This window comes from Mauremys reevesii, linkage group 11 (genome assembly GCF_016161935.1).
Source record: "Mauremys reevesii isolate NIE-2019 linkage group 11, ASM1616193v1, whole genome shotgun sequence".
Classification (NCBI taxonomy): Eukaryota; Metazoa; Chordata; order Testudines; family Geoemydidae; genus Mauremys; species Mauremys reevesii.
The window spans coordinates 14,508,975-14,534,137 of record NC_052633.1 but is presented as its reverse complement, the minus strand read 5'-3'; the positions used below and the strand labels follow the sequence as shown (position 1 = coordinate 14,534,137).

At 43.0% G+C, this 25,163-nt stretch overlaps 1 protein-coding gene across 2 annotated transcripts; it reads right to left on the bottom strand.

The window, feature by feature from the left end:
- Positions 1-2,606: 2,606 nt before the first annotated feature.
- MYL1 (myosin light chain 1) lies at positions 2,607-24,627 on the bottom strand. Of its 2 annotated transcripts, none has more exons than XM_039495422.1 (6): positions 24,372-24,627; positions 10,818-10,845; positions 6,800-6,943; positions 3,855-4,028; positions 3,279-3,356; positions 2,607-2,659 (listed from the first exon to the last, which is right to left on the bottom strand). In XM_039495422.1, exons 1-6 carry the CDS (start codon positions 24,501-24,503, stop codon positions 2,631-2,633), a joined length of 585 nt encoding a protein of 194 aa, XP_039351356.1. In that variant the 5' UTR covers positions 24,504-24,627; the 3' UTR covers positions 2,607-2,630. The 2 variants fall into 2 exon arrangements, with proteins under 2 accessions (XP_039351356.1, XP_039351357.1); XM_039495423.1 differs by lacking the exons at positions 10,818-10,845; positions 24,372-24,627 and adding exons at positions 11,106-11,130; positions 11,952-12,063.
- Positions 24,628-25,163: the final 536 nt, after the last annotated feature.

Genomic DNA, 25,163 nt, shown 5'->3' with positions numbered 1-25,163 from the left:
TTTCAGCACCCCCACAATAAAAATTGTTCCAGCACCCCTGCATGTGCTTAACTTTATGTGCACCTCAGTAACACTACTCGCATGCATATTTGCAGGATAAGGCCCGAAATAATTAAAAAAATAAAATCATGATGATAATTCTCCAAAAAAGAGAAGAAAAAATTAGATATTTCCCTGGAGTTAGAAACCCAAACACACAAGCATTTAGCTACTATGTGAAAAAAAGACAGTGAAATACTTTTTTCACTTCTCTTTCATGTTATTTTAAGCCAACAGCATACGTAGTGAAAATTAGTTAGATTTTAATATTTCTTTGGGTTTAATTAAGTTTAGGGGGCTTATTAGGAAAGGAATTGTGTTTAAATGTCTGGGCTTAATTTTTTTAAAAGGCCTTAGTGCTAGCAGTTCTCGGGAATGACAGGCCCCCAAACCTGTAGTTATAAATAACTTGCCAGAATTTGTCTAATTCTTCTCCCACCGCCTTGCCTTTTTTAGGGCAAAGTTAAATAAAGAAACTTGGTCTTTTCACTCATCAGATGTGCACAAGTCAGCTGGGCGGCTTCTTCTCTGGTGCAGGCAGGAAGCCCGGTAAATTACCTGCTGACTGAAGTCTCCATGCAAAAATAATTCAGAGATGAATTTGTCCATGTTGGTCTGCATGTTAAGGGTTTAAATAGAAGTTCTTTCTGAAGACTTACCAACCAGGCACCTGTCATTTCTCCAGCTGGTTGGTGTGTTAAGGATTATTGTCACTCCCACTCCCCCCTCCTCCCTGTTGCACCTGCTATCACTTGAATTATGGGCATTTCATACATAGTAACTTAATAAGGTTAAGTCAGACTGTAATAGAACAAGCTGACACTCCAATAGGGGATTAAAGCAGCTTTATGAGTGCCCAAGGAAAAGGAGCTACATTTAAGGGAGTGACATGCCAATAGCGAAGCAGCTTTCGGATTGAATTACTTTAATTGTCAGTGCAGAGTGTGTAGCCATATACTAGAAATGATATGAAGTTAATCTGACTGATACATGACCAGTAACAGTCCTTGATATGTTTTTGATTGCTTGTTCTGTTCACCTATTGATCCCCGACTTCCCTTCCTCTCTAAATGGTATTTCTGGGCCTGCTTGTTGACCTCTCCTCTGTTTGTGAAATTACTGTTCCATTATCCTCCTGTCTCTTCTTGGATCTTGTTGGACATGCCTAGGAGTGAGACTTGGGTGTATGGCAGGAGAGGGAGGATGGAAAGGCTGTCACAACAGCCAGCACCTGTCTATTGTAGACTGGTGATCTGCTCAGAGATTCACCACTCAAGGCATTCTGACAATAACCATGACTCCTCTTCTCTAGAGAGTGACTTGGTGCTAACACGGGGGAGTGTCTCTCCAATTGCTCCGTCTCCCAACCCCAAGAGGAAACCACTTTGATCCAGATGAAGCAAACCAACCCCCAAAGAGAACTATTTTTTCATAACACTTTATTTTATGAAATACAATATACAGAGAAAATAAATTAAGACTTGAGTAGTGTTGTGAATGGGATTTGAACAGCTTGGTAGAAAGGAAAGACTTTATAGCCACAGACTGACCACAGGATTTATTGTCACATTTTTCAAGGGGATACATTACTTCATGGTAAACAAGGAAAGAGAACTATACGGGCTTGATACCTGTACAATTTATTCCATCTAGCTTGCCTCAAATGTTCAATTTGTGAAGCATGAGTATGATTGAGAGGGAGACACCTACTGGTTAAAAAAAGAATTGGTGTGGTAGGAGGCATATAGTACAGTCCTGTGTGGTTTCCATATTGATGGTGCTGGATGGAAGAAGAATTTTACTGAGCCAAATCTCAAGTGCATTCTTGTCTTCAGAGTCTAGACTTTTTCTGGTAGGGAGAGAAGGAAGAGTTAGATTCCATGACATCTCTTCTCTTCTAGAAGCAAGACTTACAAACTGACATGCCATGCATTTTATTTCTTAGTTTTGGATCTCAAAGTGCCTTGTTATTTGTGGTAATGTTGAAGAATCATGTACTAACTGGAAATGTTTCTCTTCAATGATATTATAACCACTGGAAAAGTTGTTTTTAAATAACCATTTCATTTACTTTCAGGAACTATTATCTGTAATTCATATGGGTATTTAAAGTTCACTGCCCGCCCTTCCATGTTAATCTACAAGTTTGTTGAAGGAAGAGGTAGGATACAGTAAGCCTCAAGTAGCTGTTTTTATATGTTGAGCTCTTGTATGTCACAGTGAAGATGCAGGTCACTACTTAAGCCTCAGCAGTTTCATGTTAAGTGATAAGTTTGATATTTAATCATTTCACAGATTGGGAAACTGAGGCTGAGGTTAGGGGACTTGCCCATGGTCATACCACAAGTCAGTTGTAGAGCTGAGACTGGAACCAGAGACTTCTCACTCCCAGTCCCTTTCTTCTGCCACTGGACAACACTCCCTCCCCTTATTTGTAAAGCAGGAGACTGGTAGTTATCATCACTTGGGAACCACCACCCATTACCGCTGGCTGCATGCAGATAGAAAGCCACTAAACAAAGCACCTAAGGAAGAGAAGGTAAAACATGCAAATCAGAGGGACATACCGTATTATATTTTGTGAAATCCATTTAAAGAGACATGATGTGTTTTACAAATGCTGTGGAATAATGCAGATTTGATAGAGTCAGTGGGGTGAGGGAGTTTTATTTTAAAGGTATTTCACAGATTAAACAGTTTTGAGGAGCGCAAGGTACTAATGCTCTCTTTGTTTTAAGATAAAATGTAGTACTAATCAGATTGAGCTGCTGATAGATTGTAATAAAATTATCTTAGTCTTCAATGCTGTGCAAGTTAAACTCCCCTCCCACTACACTGTGACACAGCTGAATAAGTGCCAAATCAAGAGTTGCCTCAAAGCCTTGGCTTTGGTTAACTGTACTTGCAGTCAGAACTCTTCCAACGTAAGTTTAGTCTTGGCCAAAACAGAAGTAATTTATGTCATTGTTGAAATTTAACCCTTTATTTTCATATCCTGATTTCTGGCTGAGCATGTTGAGTGCAACTGCTTAGCAATCAGTGCTAACAAGCTGTCTTTTGGAATAACCTTTTCATTGTACCTTGTCTAACTGATGTATCTAGAAGGCTCATTGACTCATTCACTGATTATTGGCATAAAGGATTTCACCATTAAAAACAATCAGTTATGAAACTTTCTGAAAGAAGTACCAAATGTGTAGCAGAAGAGAGTGCTGAGGTTATTGACTATTAATACCTACCCTCATAGTTGATGCAGCCATTAGAGTCTTCCTGTCCTTTCAGCAGTTCTTCTACTTCTTCCTCCGTCATCTTCTCCCCTGAAGCACAGACAGAATTGGGTTTGTTTCCACATTCCATAGACTCTCAGAAATCGTGTTAAACTTGCCTCCATGCATCCTCTTGCTCTCTTGCTCAGTTATCATGAGTTCCTTCTATCCTCAAAAATGTTTGTTTTCAACTGTGGTTCACCTTTCCTTGTAAGGTCTCCATCCACACGTTCAAAAAGATTGTACTCACTATTCAATAAGACGTGGAAGCCTCTGCCATTGGTCAAATAACTTTGTCCCTGAAATCTACAACATTGTCTCGTGTCTTTTTTTTTAATCTCTTAGACTGAGCCTAGAAATAGTAAAAATACTTTTGCCTTAGACTCTAGGCTGGGTTGTTAGTCCATTTACTGTAGAATACTCACTAGTCTAACTTTGTAGTCCTATGCCTGTCTCAGCACTGATTGTAACACCCCTTTCCTCTCTGTCTTGTGCCCTGCAACCAATGCTAGCTTTTCTGAGTTCCTCGCTGAAATGAAAATCCCTTACCCAGAGTAGCCAGTACATGACGGAGTTCAGCACCCATGACTGTGCCATTGCCCTCCTTGTCAAAGACACGCAGACCTTCAACAAAGTCTTCAAAGGTACCCTGTTCCTTGTTGTTGGCAGCTGCCTGCATCATGGGCAGGAATTCTTCAAATGTAATTTTCTTGGCATTCATCTCTGGAAAGAAAGTGTTAGTTATAACACTACTGGAGACACAGCCGTTCTATAGAATTCTCCTGAATACCCATGCTGGAATAAGAAAGGCCCTCCCATCTCAAGCATCCCTTCTTTCTGCATTCCCTCTGTTGGCTTTAATCCTGTTTCTTTCCCCACGCCTTTAGCAATCCCACTGCCATATGGATTCAGTTGTCACTATCATGGAAGTTCCAGTTAAGGTTACAGTCTGGTGTTTGTTAAGACCACTGTTCCACCCTTCTTTTCACTTTTTTAAAGGTGGTATTCTTTTGGAATGGAAGGTTTCCAGCCAGGGATGGGTTTTGGCGTGGGCAGGAAGAGTGTTCTGGGAGCAGGGCTGCAGGACAGAGTACTATGAAGATTCAGGCCAGTGCCACAATTGATAGGGCAGTTGTAACTTACACAGGCCCCCAGAGTTGTCTAAATTATGCCAGAGGCCTCTCCATCCCCAGATCAGCCCAAGACTGGGAGGACGCAAAGCCACTTTATACCCCAACCCTGCCTTGGCCTGTGAGTTTTACGGTGCCCTTCTTAGGTGGCACGCGAGCTGATTTATTTTTTTTTTAATGGCAGGCTGCAGGTCCCAGCCACCGCTGAAGTGCTGCCGGCCTGGGGCTCCGTTCACTCAGCTGCCAGCTGGGGTCCCAGCTGGCGGCTCTGCTCAGCCTCCTGCCGTTCACCCAGGCCGGAAGGAGGCTGAGCGGGGCTGGTGGCCGAAACCCTGGCTGGCAAGGGGCCGGCAGCCAGAACCCCAGATCGTCAGCGGGCTGAGCAGGGCCAGAGGCCGGGATCCCGGCTGATAGGAGCTGGCCCACTGCTGGCCTTGCTCAGCCCGCTGCCTGCTGAGTGAACAGAACCCCAGGTCGGCAGCCGGGACCCGCAGCCTGCCATTAAAAAAATACGGCTTGTGTGCCACCTTTGGTACACGTGCCATAGGTTGAGGATCCCTGTTCTAGTGTATATTGTAGTTTATGGTAATTTTCACTATACGCGATTTTCCTCTTACGCGCTGACCTTAGAACCTAACCCCTGTGTAAGATGTGACTCCACTGTAGTGTAAAAAAAAAAGTTTTGGGGCACTGCTTTTTGGCACCCCCAAATCTTGGCACCTTAGGCGGTCGCTTAGTTCGCCAGTGGTTACACTGGCCCTGACAGTATCCCCAGCCCAGGTGACGTGACAGCCAGTGGTGGGTTTAGAGTTAGTGGGGGCCCCCCCAACCCTGTGCTCAGCTTCATTTTTGGGGTTTGTTCTTGGGACCCAGCCAAGAAAAAGAACATTCTCTCTTATCTCCCCCTGCCCCCATTTTTCATTCTTTTTTTTCTTCATCCTCCTCCTATAAGTAATAGCAAGTAAATTAAAATAAAGTGAGGTACCTTGATTGTTCATGTAGTCTAACTTATTTTTCCACAGACCACTTGAAAATCACGGAGGGTCTGGACGGACCACTTAATGATCATTCCAAATATTGTAAAAAAATGTTCGGGTGCAGGGTCTGGCCAGGAGCTAGGGCGAGGGAGGGGGCTCAGGCTTGGGGCAGGAGATTGGGGTGTGGAGCGCTTATGTGGGGCAGTTCCTGTTTGGTTCTCAGGATGGGGATAGGGATGTGGGGGGTGTGTGCAGGTTTATGGCAGGGGCTGGGTGTGTGTGGGGGTTATGCAGGAGTGAGGGCTGGGGAGGTGTGGGGTGCAGGTGTCAGGACAGGGGGCTGGATGTGGGTGGGGTGCAGGAGTCAGGGCAGGGGCTTGGGGTATGTGAGGGGTGCAGGGGCTGGGGTGTGAGGGGTGCAGGGGCTGGGGTGTGTGAGGGGGTGCAGCAGTCAGGGTGGGCAGGGGCTGGGGAGGTGTAGGGGTTCAGGGGTCAGGACGGGGCTGGATGTGTGTGAAGGAGTGCAGGGGGCTGTGTATGTGGGGGTGCAGGAGTCAGGGCAGGGGGCTGGAGGTGTGTGAGGGGGTGCAGCGGTCAGGGTGGGCAGGGGGCTGGGGAGGTGTAGGGGTTCAGGGGTCAGGACGGGGCTGGATGTGTGTGAGGAAGTGCAGGGGGCTGTGTATGGGGGGGTGCAGGAGTCAGGGCAGGGGGCTCGAGGTATGTGAGGGGGTGCAGCGGTCAGGGTGGGCTGGGGGTGTGGGCTGGGCTTGTGGGGATGCTCATGCAGGGGGCTGGAGGGGGTATGCCCCAATTCCAACCCCTTCCCCAAGGCCTCCCCCCCACCTCTTCTCCTCCTCCTCCCCGGAGCGGGGTGCTGAGGCTCCCTCCTCCTCCCTCCTCCTGCCAGCAAACAGCTGATTGGCGGCGGCGGTGGCGGCGGGGGGCGGGAGGGAAGATAGCGTGCTGGAAAAGAGGTTGGGGAGTAGCCAGGCTGCTGCCGGCAGAGGCTGCCATGGAACCCCAGCAGCCTGCAGCATCAAGCTTCTCTGACCCCACAGGAGAGCGCGGGGGCCAGAGAAGAGTGGGCCAGGGCCCCTTTCAACCATGGGCCCGGCGCCAGTGGTGCCATTGTAAATCAGGTATTGACAAGCGTGTGTCTAAGTTTACGTTAAGGAGTAGTGCCGTTAATTTCAAGTTACTCACACACTTAAGTCTCTTTGGGATCAGCGCTAAGATTTGTTTTCCTTTTGTCAATCTGGAAGAGTTCAGTTTGCCTATATTACAGACTGCTGGCTTTGCTACCAGAGCTTGGTAATTTAAAAGTCTTATGAACATGCACCCCCAGCCACTGTGGCCATTAGGCGCCTACAGACTGTAGGATAGTTACCTTCCTTGCTGGGGTTGCCCAGGATCTTCTTGATCTCACCATTTGTAGGGTTCTGTCCCAGAGCACGGATGATGTCACCAACCTGGTTTAAGACGATCTTGCCTTCACCTGTCCTGTCAAAGAGGAGGAAGGCATCCTTGTAGTCTGTAAGGAGAAGATGAGAGGGTGAGATGAGACGGGTAGCTCAGTGTTAACTAGACAGTATTGACCAAGACATGGGGCCAGATTCTCTGCTAGTGTAACACCACTGAAGTCAATGGAGTTAGACTGCAGAGACTTTGGCTCATGGTCTCAAGCAAAACTTTACATCCTATGACATTTTAGTATCACTATTTTTAACCTTCTTCTGTCCACCCTTCATCTCTTTCCTGGTTCTAATAGCCAACAGTAGTTTTGTAATTGCCCCATGTGGTTACCTTAAGTGCCGCCAAGGAAGATTGGCTATGTTAAGAACAGGGCCGGCTCTGGCTTTTTTGCCGCCCCAAGCAAAAAAAAAGGGGGGGGAGGTCCCGCCGGAGCGGCAAAGTAGGGGGAAAAAACCCATAGCGCGGCCAGAGCGGCAAAGCGGGGTGGGGGAACAAAAACACTGCGCGGCTGGAATGGCAAAGCTGGGAGGGGGAAACCTGCAGCACAGCCGGAGCGGTAAATGGGGGGGGGGGGACAAAAAACAAAAAAAAGGCACGACTGGAGCGGCAAAGCAGGTGAAAAAAAAATCTGTGGGGCGGCTGGAGCGGCAAAGCGGGGGGTGGGACATAGCATGACTGAAGCAGTGAAGCAGGGAAGGGGCAGGAACAGTGCAGGGGAAAAAACAAAACATAAAATCCCTACAGGGCAGCCGGAGCCAGGGTGCAGGGGGACTCCCTGTGCTGCAGAGTGTGCGCCTGGTCTAGTGGGGGGGGGGAGAGAGAAGGGGGGCGGCCAGGGCTTCAGCGGGGTGCTCACCTGGCAGCCCCGACTACCGCGCCGGCTGCTGGGAGGGCTCTGCACTGCTCCGGTCAGCGGGGAGGGAAGGACGCGGGCTGCGCTGCCGAGTTTGCTGCCAGAGCAGGGGGGGAAAAAGGGGGGCCATGCCACCCTAGGATTGGGCGGAAGCTGCCCCCTAGAATCTGCCGCCCCAAGCATGAGCTTACTCAGCTGGTGCCTGGAGCCGGCCCTGATTAAGAAACTTGTTCATGAATGGAGACACTTATAGCCAGCCTATCAGTGGAAAGTAAAAAGTTCTTGAATAATCTATTTTATTTTATTTCACCAAGGGGATGAAAACTTTTTTGCAAAAGCTCCTTGCAGTACAAGAGCTCTGTCTGCTTTGAAGAACACAGGCTGTGATTCAGCAGTATGGCTGTTAACATGAAATCTGAGGCATCTGAAATTTACCCCTTGCCTTCTCTCACAATGTTGTATTGCTATGAAATGTCTCTCCACATCTGTCATTTCATATTCTATCACACCCATCCTGGGTGGGTCATTCCCATATAACAGATACCCAAGGAGTCTGTCTTTCTTTCTTTGGCAGCCCTTGTATAGTTTTTCATGCCAGTACATTCTGACTGAATCAAATCTGCCCCGAGATGACAGATGTCCATTTATTTTCCAATTGCCAGTTGCGACCTTGGCACACCGACACTTTTTCCATTAAAAATTAATGTGAAAAATCCTGTTCACAGCATTCTCAGTCTTCATCTTCAACTGCAATGCTCCCCTTTAATAATCTTTATTTTGTACTTTAATAGCATTGTGATAAAGAACTTAGCTAAAGATCTATGGCAGTTTACTTTGTTTTGTTAGGGTCTATGCTATAGATCTACTGTAATTTAACAGCCAAAAGTTTGACCTTCCTGTGTGGTAAGTGCAATGTGGACTAATTATGTATTTCACTACGGCAGCTTGTTCCTGTTGAAAACGCATTTTGGAGGAAGGCTTTGATTGTACTGTATATAGGTGGCTGTTCTTCCTGCCTTGGGACAGACTTGGGTCAAGAAGCCAAGTGCCAAATTATGTCTTCATTCATCTTTCTCGGGGGCACGTGAAACTGATGTATTTTGGTGCTAGCTCCATCTACAGTCTGCCTGGAGGACTCTTGCCACCCAGTAAAACTGCTGATGCAGTATGTGGTTCTGCTAGACTGTAATATAACACGTCTGGAATTAATCCCCTTACTGTCTGATGTGCTGAGACCTACAACACATTGCTGCTAGCCCTCTCCCCTTACTCCCCTTTTACAGCAGGCTATACAATTTGGGCCTTTTAGAGTTGTACAAAACAGCCTCTTGCAATCTACAGACTTTGTATTGGCTGTTTCCGAGAGGTGGAAGTCAATGGAACTTGACCGATTTATGCCATCTGGCCCTTCATCTTGTGTGTTAAAGATATTTATCCAGACCTAAGTTTAAAACGTGACACTTTTTTTTGCCTTTAGCAAGAACATACGGAGTGTTCCAAGACCAAATTTTTTCCTCTCTTGATTTTTTTTAAATCTAAAAAGGATTTAATATTCATTGATGCAGATTCCCAGTTCAGTGAAAAGGGCTCAGTTAAAATCTCTCACTGACACTTTTTTCTTCCCAGTGTTCCTCCATTGAATTCTATGGAGCCAGTCCTGATTTATACTGGTGTAAGCAAGTCCAAAATCTGGCCCTGAATAGTGTTATGCTCAGCTGCTGATTCTGTAGCAGGGCTGAATAGTTGTAATGGGTAGGGTTAATGTATTTCAAATGAGTTCTTCTGTTTCCCAAGTGGCCTTTAATTGCTCCATTACTTGGATCAGTCATCACAACTTTGCAACAGCTGGCTACTTTGAAATAGCAGGATGGAGGCTGGAAAAGCTGCTGCTTTGTTATACACACGCATTCTAGTTGACGCAATTTTTCCATAACCATTCCCAACCCCTTTGTGAAAGTGCCCCAGTTATAATTAGAGACGAGTCCAAATCAACCCACTTAATGATCAGGGGTGTTTGGAACCAGGGGGCCTAGTTCTGATCTCACGCTGGTGTAACTCAGTTGACTTTGATGGTAAAACCAGAGTTAAATGAAAGTAACCGAGAGCGGAATCAGACCCTGGAAGTTCAGATTGAGACTTCGTGATTTAGGTCAGTCTCTTTAGCTGGAAGCTCTGATGAATTTTCCCTTTCTGTGACTTTTGATTTCTAGTTGGTCCTTTGTACCTCTCCTCAAAACAGAAGCTAGTCACAGCAGGGATCAAATTCATTTCGTACTGGGTTTTTGCTGCTGTTAGCCTACATTATATTATGTAACATAACCAAAATGTATCCATTGGGATAGTTAAAAAACGCCCCTGGAGCAGATTTTAGGCTCTTCACAGGGGAATTTCTAAAACTTCAGGATTTGAGCCAGACCTCTTTAGGAAGACTACAGGTTTAACGGAATAATCCTGTATGTTGCTAGCTACTGATATAGAAGCAGGAAATACAGCAGCAAGCAAAGGATAGCAATACATCCAGATTATTATACACACCAGTATACATGAGTAATTTGCTAACTATTTCCATGCTTCATAAGTGTATTTACAGCAATATAGCTCTCTTTTTTTTCCCCGAATCATCACCCAGCCAAGAGTGACAAGCAGGTTTTTCATAGAGCTTTTTAATCTTCCATTAATGTAAATAACAATCCAGTGTAACTGCAGCTAAGTTAATTTTTCAGCTTCGCTTTCCCCCTCTCCTGGTGTCAGCCTAGTTCCTTATGGTTAAAAACTGCTTCTCCACATCCATTTGACACATCAATGACACACTTTGAAGAAGATGTACCAGCTACAGCTGGCAATATTAGAGGTCCTCTTGGGTCTGTGTACCTGGCAGATTAGGCAGAATGTAAGCATTCAAATAAGGGACCTGGAAATCTAGGGTCAGATCCTTAGCTGGTAGAAGTCAGCATGACTCCCATGTCATCAGTGGTGCTACTGATTTATATCAGCTGAAGATCTGGCCTCCTGTCTTCCTTAAGGTTAAACTTTATTAGAATGCATGTGCAGATATATTATTGGCTGTCTTGTGACTTACCATCCTGCTGCTCCTTGGAGAACTCGATCTGTTGGAAAGAAATCAATCACAAAAATAGCTTTTAAAAAAAGGGGGCGGGGGACCTGTTGGATTTTAAAGCATCCAAGTACCTCCATGAATCATCTTTCAAAGGGGCAAAAAAAATTAGCTTGTTTGTCCAATTCTCAGGAGTAGCTCGAATACCAACAGGGCTAGCAATGGAGAAAGTTCTGGTTAGACTAGGGTATGTCTAGTATTTGGTAGTGTGTTACCTCAGTACTATGGCAGTTAAATTCCTGTTCCACTTACCGGCAACCTGGTCGGCACTGAAGGACTGCAGTTGGGAGGGAAAAGAGAGAGAGAAAAAGAGAACTAGTACTGTTGAAAATGCATTGACAGAAGAAAGAAAATAGCACAAGGTATCTGAGAGTTCTAGCATCCCTGTCCTGCCGAATGCAACTGGGCCATGGCAAGTCATATTAGCAAGTGTCTGCTTGGTTTTTCTTTTGTTTGTTTTTTTAAAGCATCATAAGACTATTTAAAGATTCTATTGAAATGTATATCTAGGGCAAAACCAGGGCTGCAGCTTAAGCAATGAATCAAGTGTCTCTTAACAAACAGAGAAGTTGTTAATGTACTTCCAGGCCATTTATCATTTTACTACAGACATACAACATTAAGATCATTTGAAGTATCATTGCTTAACCAGCAGCTCAACATTAGGATAACAAATACACCTATACATTAAAGCCTCTTTGTTTTTAAATTAGTTGTTTATCAGCACTTTGTTCCTAAGGTGGTAATTTATTATATGGTTCCTTTGCAACCACATCAGAGTGCATCATACACACAAAAAATTTTAGCATATAATACTGCAATAGTATCTATTCAGTGTAAAGTTATAGGAACTACACTGCTACCACTAACCAGTGTAAGAGACCAGACCAACTGGACAGCCTAGAGAATCCATTAAGCTTCATTTTTCCCCCAAGGCCAAAATAAAACTTTAAAGATTCCTGCTTGCTTGGCTTCCTACCTCAAACTAAACACTTTTTCTGGCCATCTTTCCTCCTACGACTAATCCAAACTAGAAGCTAGATACACGCATTAAAATGATTGGCTCACTATTAAGAATTATATTTCCTGTGGACCCACCATGATTGAGATGGTTGGAAAAGAAGAAGAGCAGATGGGCTGGAAGAATTGGCCGAGGGCTTCTTGAATCCCTGAGAGAGTGGTCCTTCCCCCCTCCCTTTTCTTCTTCTTCTTATATATGTGAAGGGTGTGACATCACAACCAGCTCGAGTGTCAGAATGAAGCGGCCACTCCCCTTGTAGAGTTCTTTAGCTTTCTTAGGGCAAAGGGATAGATCTATTTCTTGACAGACGTTTTACTGAGGTTATTTTTAGGTGGCCAGAAAGGGGCAGGGAGTGACAAGATTCAGTGAGGTTTGACTCTTGTCAGCACTTTCTTGAGCTGTAACGTAAGGAAGGAATATTCCTTCTCAACCTGCTTGGGGCTCCTCTTTCTGAAGAGCTCCTATTTGTTCCACAGGCTATAAAGTCAGCCACAGAGAGGGAGGAGCTCTGTGTTTGTCCATCTGGCTGGTTTTACATTTTCACATACGGATCCTTGACCCCCGTAGGAAGCTGTTGGTACTTGAACTGGCTGAGGTTTTCCAGCCAGCAGACTTGGTGCCTGTCCCGAAGCCCATTGAAATCAACAGAAAGACTCCTATTGACTTGAGCTGGCTTTGGATCAGGCCTTTCTTATGCCAGTGTGGTGCTGCAGCTGGCCATTATCATGTGAAAAGAGGACTGGTCTGTAGGACTATTATTGGTTTAGTTCTGACTTTAACAATGTAAATGTTGATTCTGAATGTCTAGCTGATCCACCCTGTCTTCCCTTTAAAGGTTGACTTGACCTACTGAGCCCAGCATCTCGATAAACATTTTTAATGGAAAAACTATCAGAATGTTTGGACCCTCCCTATTTCTGAGGCTGTAATTGAAGTTAATAGTTTGCATGCCCATGGGTAATTCATTTTTAAGGCACTACAGATTTCCCAGTCTCTGCTTCTATTCCCTGTTCTACAGGACTTCTTCTTTATGCACAGCAGAGTGAAGCCAGGTTGGGGCTTGCATGGCTGTACTAAGCCCTTCCTAATGATATTATGGGATCTGATGGACATATATAGTATGTTGCCTGACCCACTAATGTGGAGGGAATGGGCAGATTAGATGGTTCATTTTTCTCTGGCTCGTTGGTATCTGTTGGGCATGAAGAAAACATTAAGGGGCTATGTGACCCTAAACCCCTAAAATTATATTTCCCGACTGATAGTTTTATTTCAGAGCTAGATAAAGGTGCCATCAGGCTGAAGGTTCCCCCAATGTCTTTGGTTGTGTGTGGAAAATGATGCTTGAGAGTACGAGGAAAGAAAAGACAAGGGGGGAAAATCAACCTGATGAGATTCCACCCACACACAGGAGCAATGATGGGTTGAAGCCTCCACCACTGAGTGGGGGCAGGAATCCCTCCATCTATCCAGGAGGAACACCAGAAAGCAAATTGTATAGATCCCTTGTGGGGAAAGGGGAGAAGGTCTGCTGCTGATGGGAGTGTGGGAAGGTTTTGTTGTACTGCAGGGGGAATTAACACACTTTTCCCAGAGATGGGGATGAGGGTCTGAGTAAGATTTTTGGAAACTAATGGAGTGCCTGTTAATGGTGGGATGGGGAATGGACAGGAGAGGAGAGGACCTCATGGCACGCTAGCCAGTGGAGCTGTCCCAGGTGTGTACTGGGAAGGGGTGGTAAGTCTTGTCACCCTGGGGACTGTCTCCAGGAATCATAGGAAAGACTAGCCTACACCTCCGAACTGAAGGTATGAGGTGTCCTAAAAAGACAGAGAAATTTAGCCCTGAAGCTCTCCCTTCACCTCATGGGAGGTCCTGTGGGTAAAGTTGTGGGACAAATGAGACCCAATGATCTGAATTGAAATCCTGGCTTTCACTCTAACCTGCTGTATGGCACTCAGCAAGTTCATTGAGTTTTCTCTGCCGCTGCTTCTCCACCTATAAAATGTGGTAAAGGTGTTTGCCTTTTTTCACCGGGGAGTTGTTTAGTTACATTAATGATGAATGTGACTTTGTGTCTGAAAAGTTTCCTGAACATGAGAAGTGTTGCACACATACTCAGTTATTATGAATTATTATGGTATATTATTTATTTTATATCAGTGGGGTTGGGGTGGGGCAGGGACATACCCAGGATAGATAGTAGTAGTGTTTGGATTGTGGGGAACTCATTTGAAAGATCTTCCCATGGCCAATCAGCTCTGTGAATCCCAAGTGTGGAGGTTGGATTGCCCTCGTACACTGGGTGGATGCTCTTGTTTCGCTTAGCCCAGTTTTCTGATGCACTGAAATGCTATCAGATCCCCAGCAGATGTAAACTGGCATATCTCTGAGGTGGAGCTACACTGATTCACACCGGCTGAGGATGTGGCAGAAGAAGCGAGAAAGCTGTGAACAGAGCTTAGCTGTAGATTGTAATTGGTTAATGTGATGGGGCGGGGTGGGGGAGAATGGGAACTTTTAAAAGATTATTACAACCTCTAAATATTACTCAGCGGGTTACCTCAGCTAGTCTCAATGCAGTGTGTTGCCACTTATGACATGTAAATTTCAGTTCCAATCTTAGCCCTTCCCTGCCTAGCAAAGTTGGCTGGAAAATGTTCCATTGAAAAGATTTTTGCCCTGGGAAAACATGGAGTGTTTTTTCAGTGAAAATATTCATGAAAATGTTATTGCATTTTCTGACCTGACCTGTGGCTGGCTTAAAAAACTCCATCCTAAAATATTTTTGATGAAAACTAAAATATTTTTGGACATAAATTTTCGTATTACATTTTATTTTCAATCCATTCTACTTCCAGAGGCTGGGAGTTATGTGGCGAGGGGATGGATGTACATGTAACCATTGATCCTGCAATCAGGTCAATGGAGACATAAGGGTGGCATCCTATGGAACTGACTACCGGATTGGCTTTGATGGGCTCTGAAGGATGCTGCTGAATGGCATGGGTTGATATATGTGTGGCATATTCCAAAGCCCCTTCAAGTCAATGAACAGACTCTCACTGACTTCAATAGGCTTTGGCTCAGAAGGGGAAATATTGGTATGCCAGAGACATTCCCCATATTGTTACAGATTCTAGATTAAAATGAACTAAGGAATATTTTTGATTTAGAGACAGATTCTGATATCTTCACTTATATGCTAGGGTCAGTTCACCTGGCTTTAATTGAACTGCTCCAGGAGTAAGATGCTACTCTGCATTGGAAGGGCATTGGAATATGGCCTTTAGCGTGAAAATATTGCAAGAACATATTGAAACAAATTAAACACTGATTTTTAGTTTATTTCTCTTCACTTAACATGCTCTGTGGTCCTGTTTCTAGTGATGTTTGGTAAGGTTTGCAAAATGTTCTCTGGCTTTTGATAGGTCAGAACTTTCATGAATAACTCTTTCTGTATTGTCAGACTATGCGATGACCACAGGACCCATGGGAAGATACTCAAGTTGCAGGGAAATTCAGAAAACAACAACAAAAATAATGAATGGCTGGAGGAATTGCAATGTATGGAGAGATCAAAGGAACTGAATTGTGGTCACTTTACTCAACAATATTCATAGGTGAATAGATAACTGTCTAGATATAGATGAAGGATTTTAACACCAAAAACGGGAAGGACACTGTTTAGGTCAGGGGTTCTCAACCTGAGGTTTGTGATCACCCAGTCCGATGTGGGAGATCCCGACTAGATCCCAAATTGAGAGAGTGGGAGCGCAAAGGGGGATGCAGCGTAGAAAAGGTCAAGAACTACTGGTGCAGTGTTACAAAGAGGAGGTGGGGGTAGGGGTTTTAGAGTGCATGAAAAAGAGCAACGGAAAGTCCTAACACTGAGGTCTGTTTGATTGGGAAATACCCTCCCCAAGGCACAAGGGGAGCCCAGCCACTTAAATAATTTTAAATCCAGATTGGACAAAGTGCTGTCGGAACAAACCTGAACTGGCCAAGGGGGGTGGACAGATGAGCTACACCAATGCAATAGGCCATTTTCATTCCTAATGCCTGTGATATTCTCTACAGGCACAATGACTGCTAAGTAGCATATTTGCAGGGTTTGCTTTTTTCTGACTTCCTAGGAATAAAAAATGACTATTGCTATGAAAGCAGGGAACCCAATGCCCTGTGACCTGCTACTGTGCAAACCCATTTACACTAGTGCAAAGTGAGGGAGAAACACTACCATTTTTGATCTGGTAGCACTTGCTTTACATTCACTTTGCACAGGGATAAATGCCTGCACAAGGTGAAAAGCCCTAGAGGATGAGGCCAAGATTTTTGTATGTGGAGAGTTCATCTACTCCTTCTGTGTTCCCCCCACTTTTGGGGGCAGGATCCATCCCTTTGTTATATTGATGTACAGTGCCTAGCACAAAGGAGCCCTGATTGTGGCCACTAGAAATTAAGGGCTGGTCTACACTGGAGACACTGCAGCTGCACTGCTGTAGCGTTTTAGTGTAGATGCTATCTGCCCTGACAAGAGGGGTTTTCCCAATGGCATAGGTAATCCCTCTCCCTAAGAGACGGTACCTAGGTCAATGGAAGAATTCTTCTGTCAACTTAGTGCTGTCTACATGGGGACTTTGGTCAGCTTAACTATGTTGCTCAAGGGTGTGGATTTCACACCTCTGAAATCTAATTTTCTATTGTAGGCCAGGCCTAATACAAGACAAATAACAATGAAGTGCAAGGGTCACCAGTGACATTGATTTTCCACCAGCATGATTTCATTGATTCCAGGAGTGTTAAGGTGTGGAGAAACCAACTCATAAAACTCTGAGACATTGAAATGGCTAGAAGAGGATTTGATAGGTAGTCCATCATTGTAGTTCAAGATGCCATGTGTCTGGCAATGGCCTACCATATGCTGAATGTCTCAGAGGAAGTTCTAAAGCCCTCAGAATATATTAATTGTTCAACATCATATATGGGGGGGGGGATTTCACTGGACATCAGCTGGCAATCTGCTAATGTCCTATAGCATGATAACTGATCACCAATAAAGTTTGACACTAACTGGTGTATCTGCAAATACTATCCTCTGCACTGCACTTAATTGTCAGATACACAGAAAAGATTACATGCCTTTCTGAAGTCACAGTAGCCTCACTAAAGAGCAGGGATCTGATTCTCCTTGCAGTTACACTGGTATCAAACTGGCATAACTCTGTTGACTTCAGTGGAGTTACTTCTCATTTACTTATCACCCGTTCAAGGGAGAGGAGAATTAGGCCCAATGGATTTAGCTCTCTGTCTTTTATTTGGGGAATAAACATAAGGAGCAGATTAATGCCCAAGGAACAAAGGTTCTGGTTTTATAACAAGTCCCTGGTAATACAATAAAAGAAGGAAATAAAAATGAATGCATCTGATTATATCATCAGGATTGCCTCTATAAATATAAAAGGTCAGATGCATCCTTAAATCTAATGGACTTAAGTACAGATGAATTTATTTTTTAAAGTCTTTGCATGCAAAGTCAGAAATACATTACAATACTGACACGGCTACAACACTGCACATTATAATTCTTGGCAGTTACGGAGCAACTTTTGGATGAAGCTAACCGATTAATTCATTTGCAGTCTTAAAATGCCTGCAAGCAAAATGTGGTACAGCTGCAGTGTTGATGGTATCATTTTGCATAGATTCCATTAGCTTTCCAGAGGGAAGTAGCATTCATTTGGGCTAATTTGTAAAAGTGTCCCTTTTCTAATTGCATTTGGCACTGCATGAAAATCTAGAGGATGTGAGTAGGAAATTCAATGCTGTTGACATCTAGTGATAGTCTCAAATGGATTAGTTGTTTTAATATACCTCCCAGTGGTCATGTTAGTATATTAACGTTACTTGAGCTATTGCTGCTTGACATTAAAGTACTGTGTAATAGAGCTGGTCGGGAATTTGTTGACCAAAAAAAAAAAATTGTGTCAGAAAATACTGATTTGTTGAAACCGAAACTTATCATGGGGAAGGTTCACATTTGATATATTTCTTGACTTGTAAAAATTTTGAAAAAATAGCTGAAATGTTTTGTTTTGACATTTTCAAAATGAAAAATTCCAACTTTTCCATTCAAAATGGCTTTGTAATTCAAAATGTAAGCTAATGCTAATATAATTTTTTTTAAAGTCAAATTTGAAACAAAACTCTTTTTTTATTTTTTTCACGAATTTTCAGTTTGTGAAAACTTTTGAGATTTTTGTTTTTTGTCCCCGTTTGGGATGTGAAAATCTTTAAAATCTTGACTTCCCCCAGCAGCTGTCCTGTATAACAAGCCAGACAGATGAAAGTTGCTATTTGGTAACTAGTGTAAGATCCAAATATAACATCAGGAAAGTTGAGGGAGAATTTGTAGCTGTGGCTATTTCATATCTCCTTACAGATTACTTGTTTCTTTACTACTCATTGGCTAAATAAGTAACGTTCCTTCAGCTAGCTGATGTGAGCTCAGCTCATTCTTTTAGCTTCTCTCCCAAAGGGTGTTACAATAATATTCCAGTGAGTGGAGCTGTTTCAAACTACTGATTTGCTTTAATTGGTATTATCAGCAAAAGAGGCTATTCTGAATTTTGGACAATTTAGCCCGTTGTGTAATTTGCCTTAATTTCCATTATTCCTGGCCAAAAAAAAAAGTGATAAATGTCTTCAGAAGTTCACAACTGGTACTGGTCTCTTGTTTTAAACACCACTGAAGTATGCAATTTGTGCGTCGTGGCACAAACTATTTTTCAAACAGTTTTTCAGGTTAGCAAACATGGGAATGAGAGATTTGCTACAAGTAAAGCCAGGTTTCACCTACGAGAGGCTCCTTGCACAGATGAAATTATGAAAAATCTGAGTTGAACTCGTCCCCCCCGGCCCCCCTCCAAATAGTATTGTCAGATAAACTTTTGTTTTGGCAAAACTAGGTAGTCCAACATGTCACCAGCAGTGAACTTTGTTTTTCACATGATGGGATTTCAGAATCGATTTGATTCTGATGTCCAGGTTATCCTCTGCATTAAGGCCGCTTTGTGCAGTGCTACTAGACTTACAGCTGGCATAGAGAATCCTCTGTGGGTATAAAGCAGTTATAACCTGGTGTGTGGGTGTGGGAAAGGGCATGGCTGAGTCTTCCCTGCCCCACAGTGGTCCCTATATGCTGCAGCATCTCGTTGGTCAGATTTATATCAGGGGACTGGCTTGGTGTGGAGCCAGCACAGGAATGGGGAGTTCAAAAGTGGCTTAGTAACCTTTGAACATCCCCTCCCTACATCTCAGCAAGTAGCACTGGGCACTAGTGGCCTCATCCGATATACAACTGAGTCAGTGGCAGTTTTTTTCATAGACTTGAGTGGGCATTGGATCAGGTCTTTCCTGATGACCTGGACAAAGAGTGCAGAATCTACTAGTTGCAAAGGAAATCCTGAGCTGCTATTAACATTCCAGTTCCTTAATCTGCAGCACCAAAGGCCGTGAGTCTGCACTGTAGACTCTCACTCAACTGGCATTTGCAATCACGTTAACCACGCAGTGGTTGGTGTACTGAAGTTCTCCATCCTAGATGCTTTCTGTCAATGCATTTAGCAGTTACCTCTCTTGTTATACCCCTGGCAATGTCCATTCAGAGACGACTTGCTTGAGTAGTAAATGCAACAAGAGATAAAGAAAATTTGAGAAGCAGTTTATACCATCTTAAAAGTCATCTGTAAAAATAAATTCACAGTTCACATCCATGCAACAGGTTTTCTCATGCGTCATGCAGTAACCAGTTCCCTAGGATGACTTTTTTTTTTTAATTTGAAGTTGTGTAGTATAATAATGCTCACCAGGCTGGGGTTTCAGACCTGATAATGTCATGTTTGGGAAGCCATGTTTCCAAAACAGATGTCATTTATAATGCTATAGCAGCAGAGAGCCTGATTTTCCATTCAGAGATTGGAGATCCTGGGACTGGTTCTCCGTTGCCTTGAACCTTATGTAGGGAGTGCTTGTATAGTACTACCAGAGAATGGTAGCATTTTACGCTCATGTTGCACAAATGTAAATGATGACATAGGGTGCAAGAAAATGGAGACTCAAGCCCAAGGTCTCCAGCACCTGGATACAAAAATATTGAAGTTGGGAGCTATGCTGGTTTGCACCAGCTCACTGATTGCTGAGACACTCTTGGAGGGGTATTTACAATTATAATTAAGTCAGAACACTAAGGCAGGTGAAGGTGAGGCTGCACAAACAGAACTCCCCCTACCTGCCAAGAGGGCCAAAATCTGTCCTGGGTAGGAGAGGGTTGCCGAGTTGGGCACAGTGGGTATATCAAACAGCATGTTGGCAGTTCTGCACTTTCCTGAGGACTAGGTACAATATGTACAGTTTTTCCATTTTTTTTGCAGTGTAATCATATACAAGACAAGAATTTGATTTTATCCAGCACCTGTTATACTTCAGATAGTTCAAAATGCCTTTCAAGTAACTTAAGTACCACTACTGCAAAGACTGTAATACCATGCCAGTGAGTGTACACATGAGCAAAGCATGATGTTATGCTGCACGTCTTAAACCACGATTCAAGCCTTGTTTTCATTGGAATGGCTAGGACAGAAAGTATTTGATGTAGCAGAAGCCTACTCTTTGTATTTAAGCAGTCTGGTTGGTTGTGTTTGTTTTAAGGCATATATTCTCCTCTTAAGAGAGAGAGCATGAATCAGCTAAAATACCTCTACTCACCCAGGCCCAGATCCACAAAAGTATTTAAGCTCCTACTTCCACTGCAATAATTGAATATTGAATATCTGTCCTCACATCCATGACTGCAAGGTTGCTGATATTCTTATGGAATTGACAAAACGTGACATTCTTTTCCTTAATCACTACTGGTTGCTTTTGTGCACACTCTTGTAATTCTTATATGCATGCATCATCACTCAGTATCTCTGCCTTAGCGTATACATTCATATTATGTTTGCGGTATCAACCTGTACACCTGAAAATAAAATCATAAGTGCGGTAGTAATAAAAACTATAATAAAACTCCATCATTGGAAGGTTTTGGGAAACTGGGCTCCTGAATATTTGTTGCTCTCTGCATGGGGACAACTAGAACCTCCGACATCTGAGCTGGAACAAAGTATATCCTCATCTTCCTAACCCTACTTCCCCCATTTTTTCCCCAACCTTTCTCCCTTCGGTCATCATATGCTAACCTGCTATCAGTCAAGAATGGGGCAGAGCTTAAGGAATATTCCCATTTTAGACCAACATCAGTGCTAATCAATTTTGTAGTCAATAGGTGGTGCTACAAAGCAGTAAATTTGGCACCAGCCCCAGACAGCTCAAACGAGCTGCTACATATTTGCCTTTAACTGAGTTAATGCAAGATGAAAGGACTGCTGAGGTTAAGGATTGGGGTGAAATGTGTGGCAAGATTTTCAAAAGGGATTTTTGGGTGCTTTAATTTTCAGGTGTCCAGTTTAGGACATCTTAAAGGGGGCTAGTTTTTAGAGGGTGGGTGCTCAACACTTTCTGAAAGCCAAGCCACTTTGGGGTCTCAGGTAAGGTGCCCCAAAGTCACTAGTCATTTTAAAATAATACTTACTGTATCTGATGCATTTTTAAAGCAATAAACATCTGTCAGCTTCTGCTTCTTGGCTGTATCTCCTATTTGGGGCTTAGTTTTACAATAAAGTAGGAAGCTCAGGTTTTTCATAAGCTCTTGTTAAGAGTCTAGGTGGGAACTCTTAATTATAGAAGTATTCTTTTAGCTAAGCAGCTTGAAGGACAAGGGTGCCACGCTCTTCCTGACATCTCCCCTGTTGAACTAGGAGGAGGCAGTATGTTCTTGCGATCAAGGCACTAGGCCAGGGGTCGGCAACCTTTCAGAAGTGCTGTGCCGAGTCTTCATTTATTCACTCTCATTTAAGGTTTCGCGTGCCAGTAATACATTTAAACGTTTTTAGAAGGTCTCTTTCTATAAGTCTATAATATAGAACTAAACTATGGTTGTATGTAAAGTAAATAAGGGTTTTAAAATGTTGAAGAAGCTTCGTTTAAAACTAAATTAAAATGCAGAGCCCCCCGGACCGGTGGCCAGGACCTGGGCAGTGTGAGTGCCACTGAAAATCAGCTCATGTGCCGCCTTCGGCACCCATGCCATAGGTTGCCTACCCCTGGACTAGACTGACTCAAAGGACCTGTTTTTAATTCCTGTCTCTGCTACAAACTCCTTGTCACCCTGGGCAAGCCAAGCTCTCTATGCCTCAGTTAGAGGGAAATATTGCCCTGCCTCTGTGAGTTTATTGAGAAGTTAAATACACTAATGACTGAGAAGTACTTTGGTGATAGGAGTCATAAGTACTTAGCTAGAGGGGAAGACAAAGAGGGAGACACTTGTAGGAGTGGAGTCTATTGGTCAGAGCACAGAACTGGGGCATAGAAATGCATTAGATCCATTCCTATTTCTATCACATATTCATTCTGTGGCTTTATGAAAGTCACCTAACATCTTTGACTCAGTTTTCACATTTGTAAAATGGGAACAATAATAATACATACCTACCTCATACATGCTGCCTTATAAACATTTTTATTTTAAAAAGGAGGAGAGTCTTTTTATAAGCAGTCAGGATTTTTTTTATTAAGGAGGAAAGATAGAATTCTTTTATCTAAAACATAACAAGGCCGAGTATGAATGAGCCATACTGTGTTACCAATACCAATCAGACAAAATGCAGAGCCGTTGCTCTGTTACCAAAAACTATTTATCTCCAGTGTTAGTACAGAACTGTATGAGCAAAGAACGGGATCATGCTGAACTGCTGTGGTGCCTAAGAGTGCAGCTTCCATTTTTTATATGGCAATACACTATTGTCTATTTATGCAAAGATAGTTTAGCTAAGATCACTGGGGTTGAAAATTCTATTTTCTCCTAATGAACTGGACACATGCAGCCATCAAAATAACTTAAATAATTTAGTAGAAAATCCATCCCATGTTCCTCCTCATAACTGGATGTTTGTAAAGTGAAAGGTTTAATCTAGTTTTAGAAAATATTGCCAAAGATGGTGGGGCTGTATTCTCATCCTCTATTATGACCATTCTGAGTATTTTAAAATGGCTTTCAATTTTTGTTTCATTGATCAACTCAGATTCAATATTTGGAGGAATGTAGTAAGTGTGTATTATTTTATCCTGTATGGAACTTTTTTATTACTTAATATTGACTTAACATTTAAGGTCAGGCTGTGAAAATTAAAACTTAAAAGATTTCAATAAACAAATAGATCATCACATTGAAAGTGTCTGAATAGTCAAGTGTCAGGGAAATACCAAGCTGTATGTGTTGAATTAACCTAAACAGAATTCATTATGGGGTTCTGTGGCTAAAATGAGAAGGGTTCTCAGAATTGTTTCTGTATCTTCTACACTTCAGTTCTCCATATTAGGCAGGATTTTTTATGTAGAGCTTCCCAAATTGGTAATCTGACAAGAAGCTTCCCAGGTAGGTGGGGAATGACTATTTATAATGTTGCTCAGAGATACAGGTTGATCTATCTCCTTCCTCTTCTCCATCTCCCCTTTCCCAAATACAGAATTCCTCTTTGCAGACAGTTCTCTTCAGAGTGTCACGTAAAAAATCAACAACATTCAATGTATCTTAATATTAGCATGCAAAAGCCAAAGAAAATATGAATTCAGATTAATCTGCAATCTAAGAAAAAGTTCTGAAAGGCTTTTCCTGTTTGTTAGTTTCACTTTGCAGCAACTAGCAAATTCTGAACAAAAACATGTAGATGAGAAATACAGTCACTGAAACATTTCCCTTAAAGGTTTTCCACCTCATGATCTCATTTACTATAGTATCAATGTTTGTAGTAGCAAAGCTAAAAGGAAATTGATGGAATTGCCAAAGTTGTCTTTTATGGAGGATAAGCAAAGCAGCTGTCAAATAAATGCACCCAGGACTAAAGAGACAACAGCTGCTTCCAAAAATTTGGAAAGGAGTTCAGAATGAAAGTTGCAAAGTAATGAGTCACTTTGAAATGGCGGGAATGAAGGAGTGGAGTTTCTAGTCTTACTAATTCAGTTTTCATGCATCTAATTGTGTGTGTGTCTCTTTTTCCATTAAAAATTCCTTACATGCAGCTCCATTGAATAGACAATGACGCAGGGCCAGGCTGATGTTGATAAGATAAAAGTTATACTGGCCACTAGGTTAATTTTTTTTTGAGCTTGCCAGGCTTTGCTTTTGCATTAAAATGGGTGCCATGCCTTCAATAGCTCCAGCAATGTAAATAAATAAAAAGCTCAGATAAATCAGAAAACCCCTTCAGGTTACTCATTCATTTCACTTCTGCCTCACACCCACAAACAAATGCAAATGTTTACTGCAGGGATCTGCTAAATTTTCCAGCTTGTGTTCTGGGAGCTCTTTCAGTGACCACACAAATTCAACCATTTACCTTGATACTCTTCAGATCAATTACTGGTTCTTTGGGCTTAGCTGGTTCTGGGGCAGGCGCTGGGGCAGGAGCTGGTGCTGGTGCCGGTGCTGATGCTGGTGCAGCTTTCTTAACGTCCTTCTTTGGTGCCATTTTGTTTGTTTAAAAAGTAAAGGACCCCAAAAAACCCTTCAAAGTGATTCCTGGGTAAGGAGCAGTGGTCAAAATGATCTACAGCCCAGAGCCTTAGAGGAGGACCCAATGTGTAAAACACTAAAAGGTCATATATATATTTCACTTAGTGCCTAATACAATCTTGACACATGCAGCTGGATTGGACAGTTTGCTAGTAAGGGGGATGTCATTCTCACTCAGACTATAAATGGAATATAAAGGGTCAGGGCTACGTCAGATCAGGGGACTTCAGTGGCCTTTTTTTTAAAGCCTCCCCTGCATTTTTTTTAATACATGAAAAGAAGAGAGAAATATGACAAAGACAGTTCCAGATCTCTTGTTGACATTCAAATACAGATTGACTTGTACTCTTTCTTGGTAGAATTTCAGTTCTGCTGAAGTAATAAATACCCCCCCCCTGCTTCCCCCTCCATGCCTATGTGTCACTATGAGAGGATTGTGTTTCAAGCTGGAATTTTTAATTTAAGGGTTGGGAAGATCACCAATTTCCATCCTCCTTGACCTCCTTCCTGCAGCCCCCTTTACTCCTCCTCCGCTTCCTTCTTCTGCCAGAAAGTGCTGATCAAGGGAAGACTTGGCAAGTGTTTAAAAATAAAGCAGACGTATATGGAAACCCCT

What these genes read in the sequence shown, in the direction of transcription:
- MYL1 (XM_039495422.1), bottom strand. Translation starts at nt 24,503, where the DNA reads ATGGCACCAAAGAAGGACGTTAAGAAAGCTGCACCAGCATCAGCACCG. An exon ending in GGGCAACCCCAGCAAGGAAG is followed by an intron (nt 4,029 to 6,799) that starts GTAACTATCCTA and finishes CTTTCTTTCCAG; the next exon opens with AGATGAATGCCAAGAAAATT. An exon ending in TCATGTACTGGCTACTCTGG is followed by an intron (nt 3,357 to 3,854) that starts GTAAGGGATTTT and finishes TCTGTGCTTCAG; the next exon opens with GGGAGAAGATGACGGAGGAA.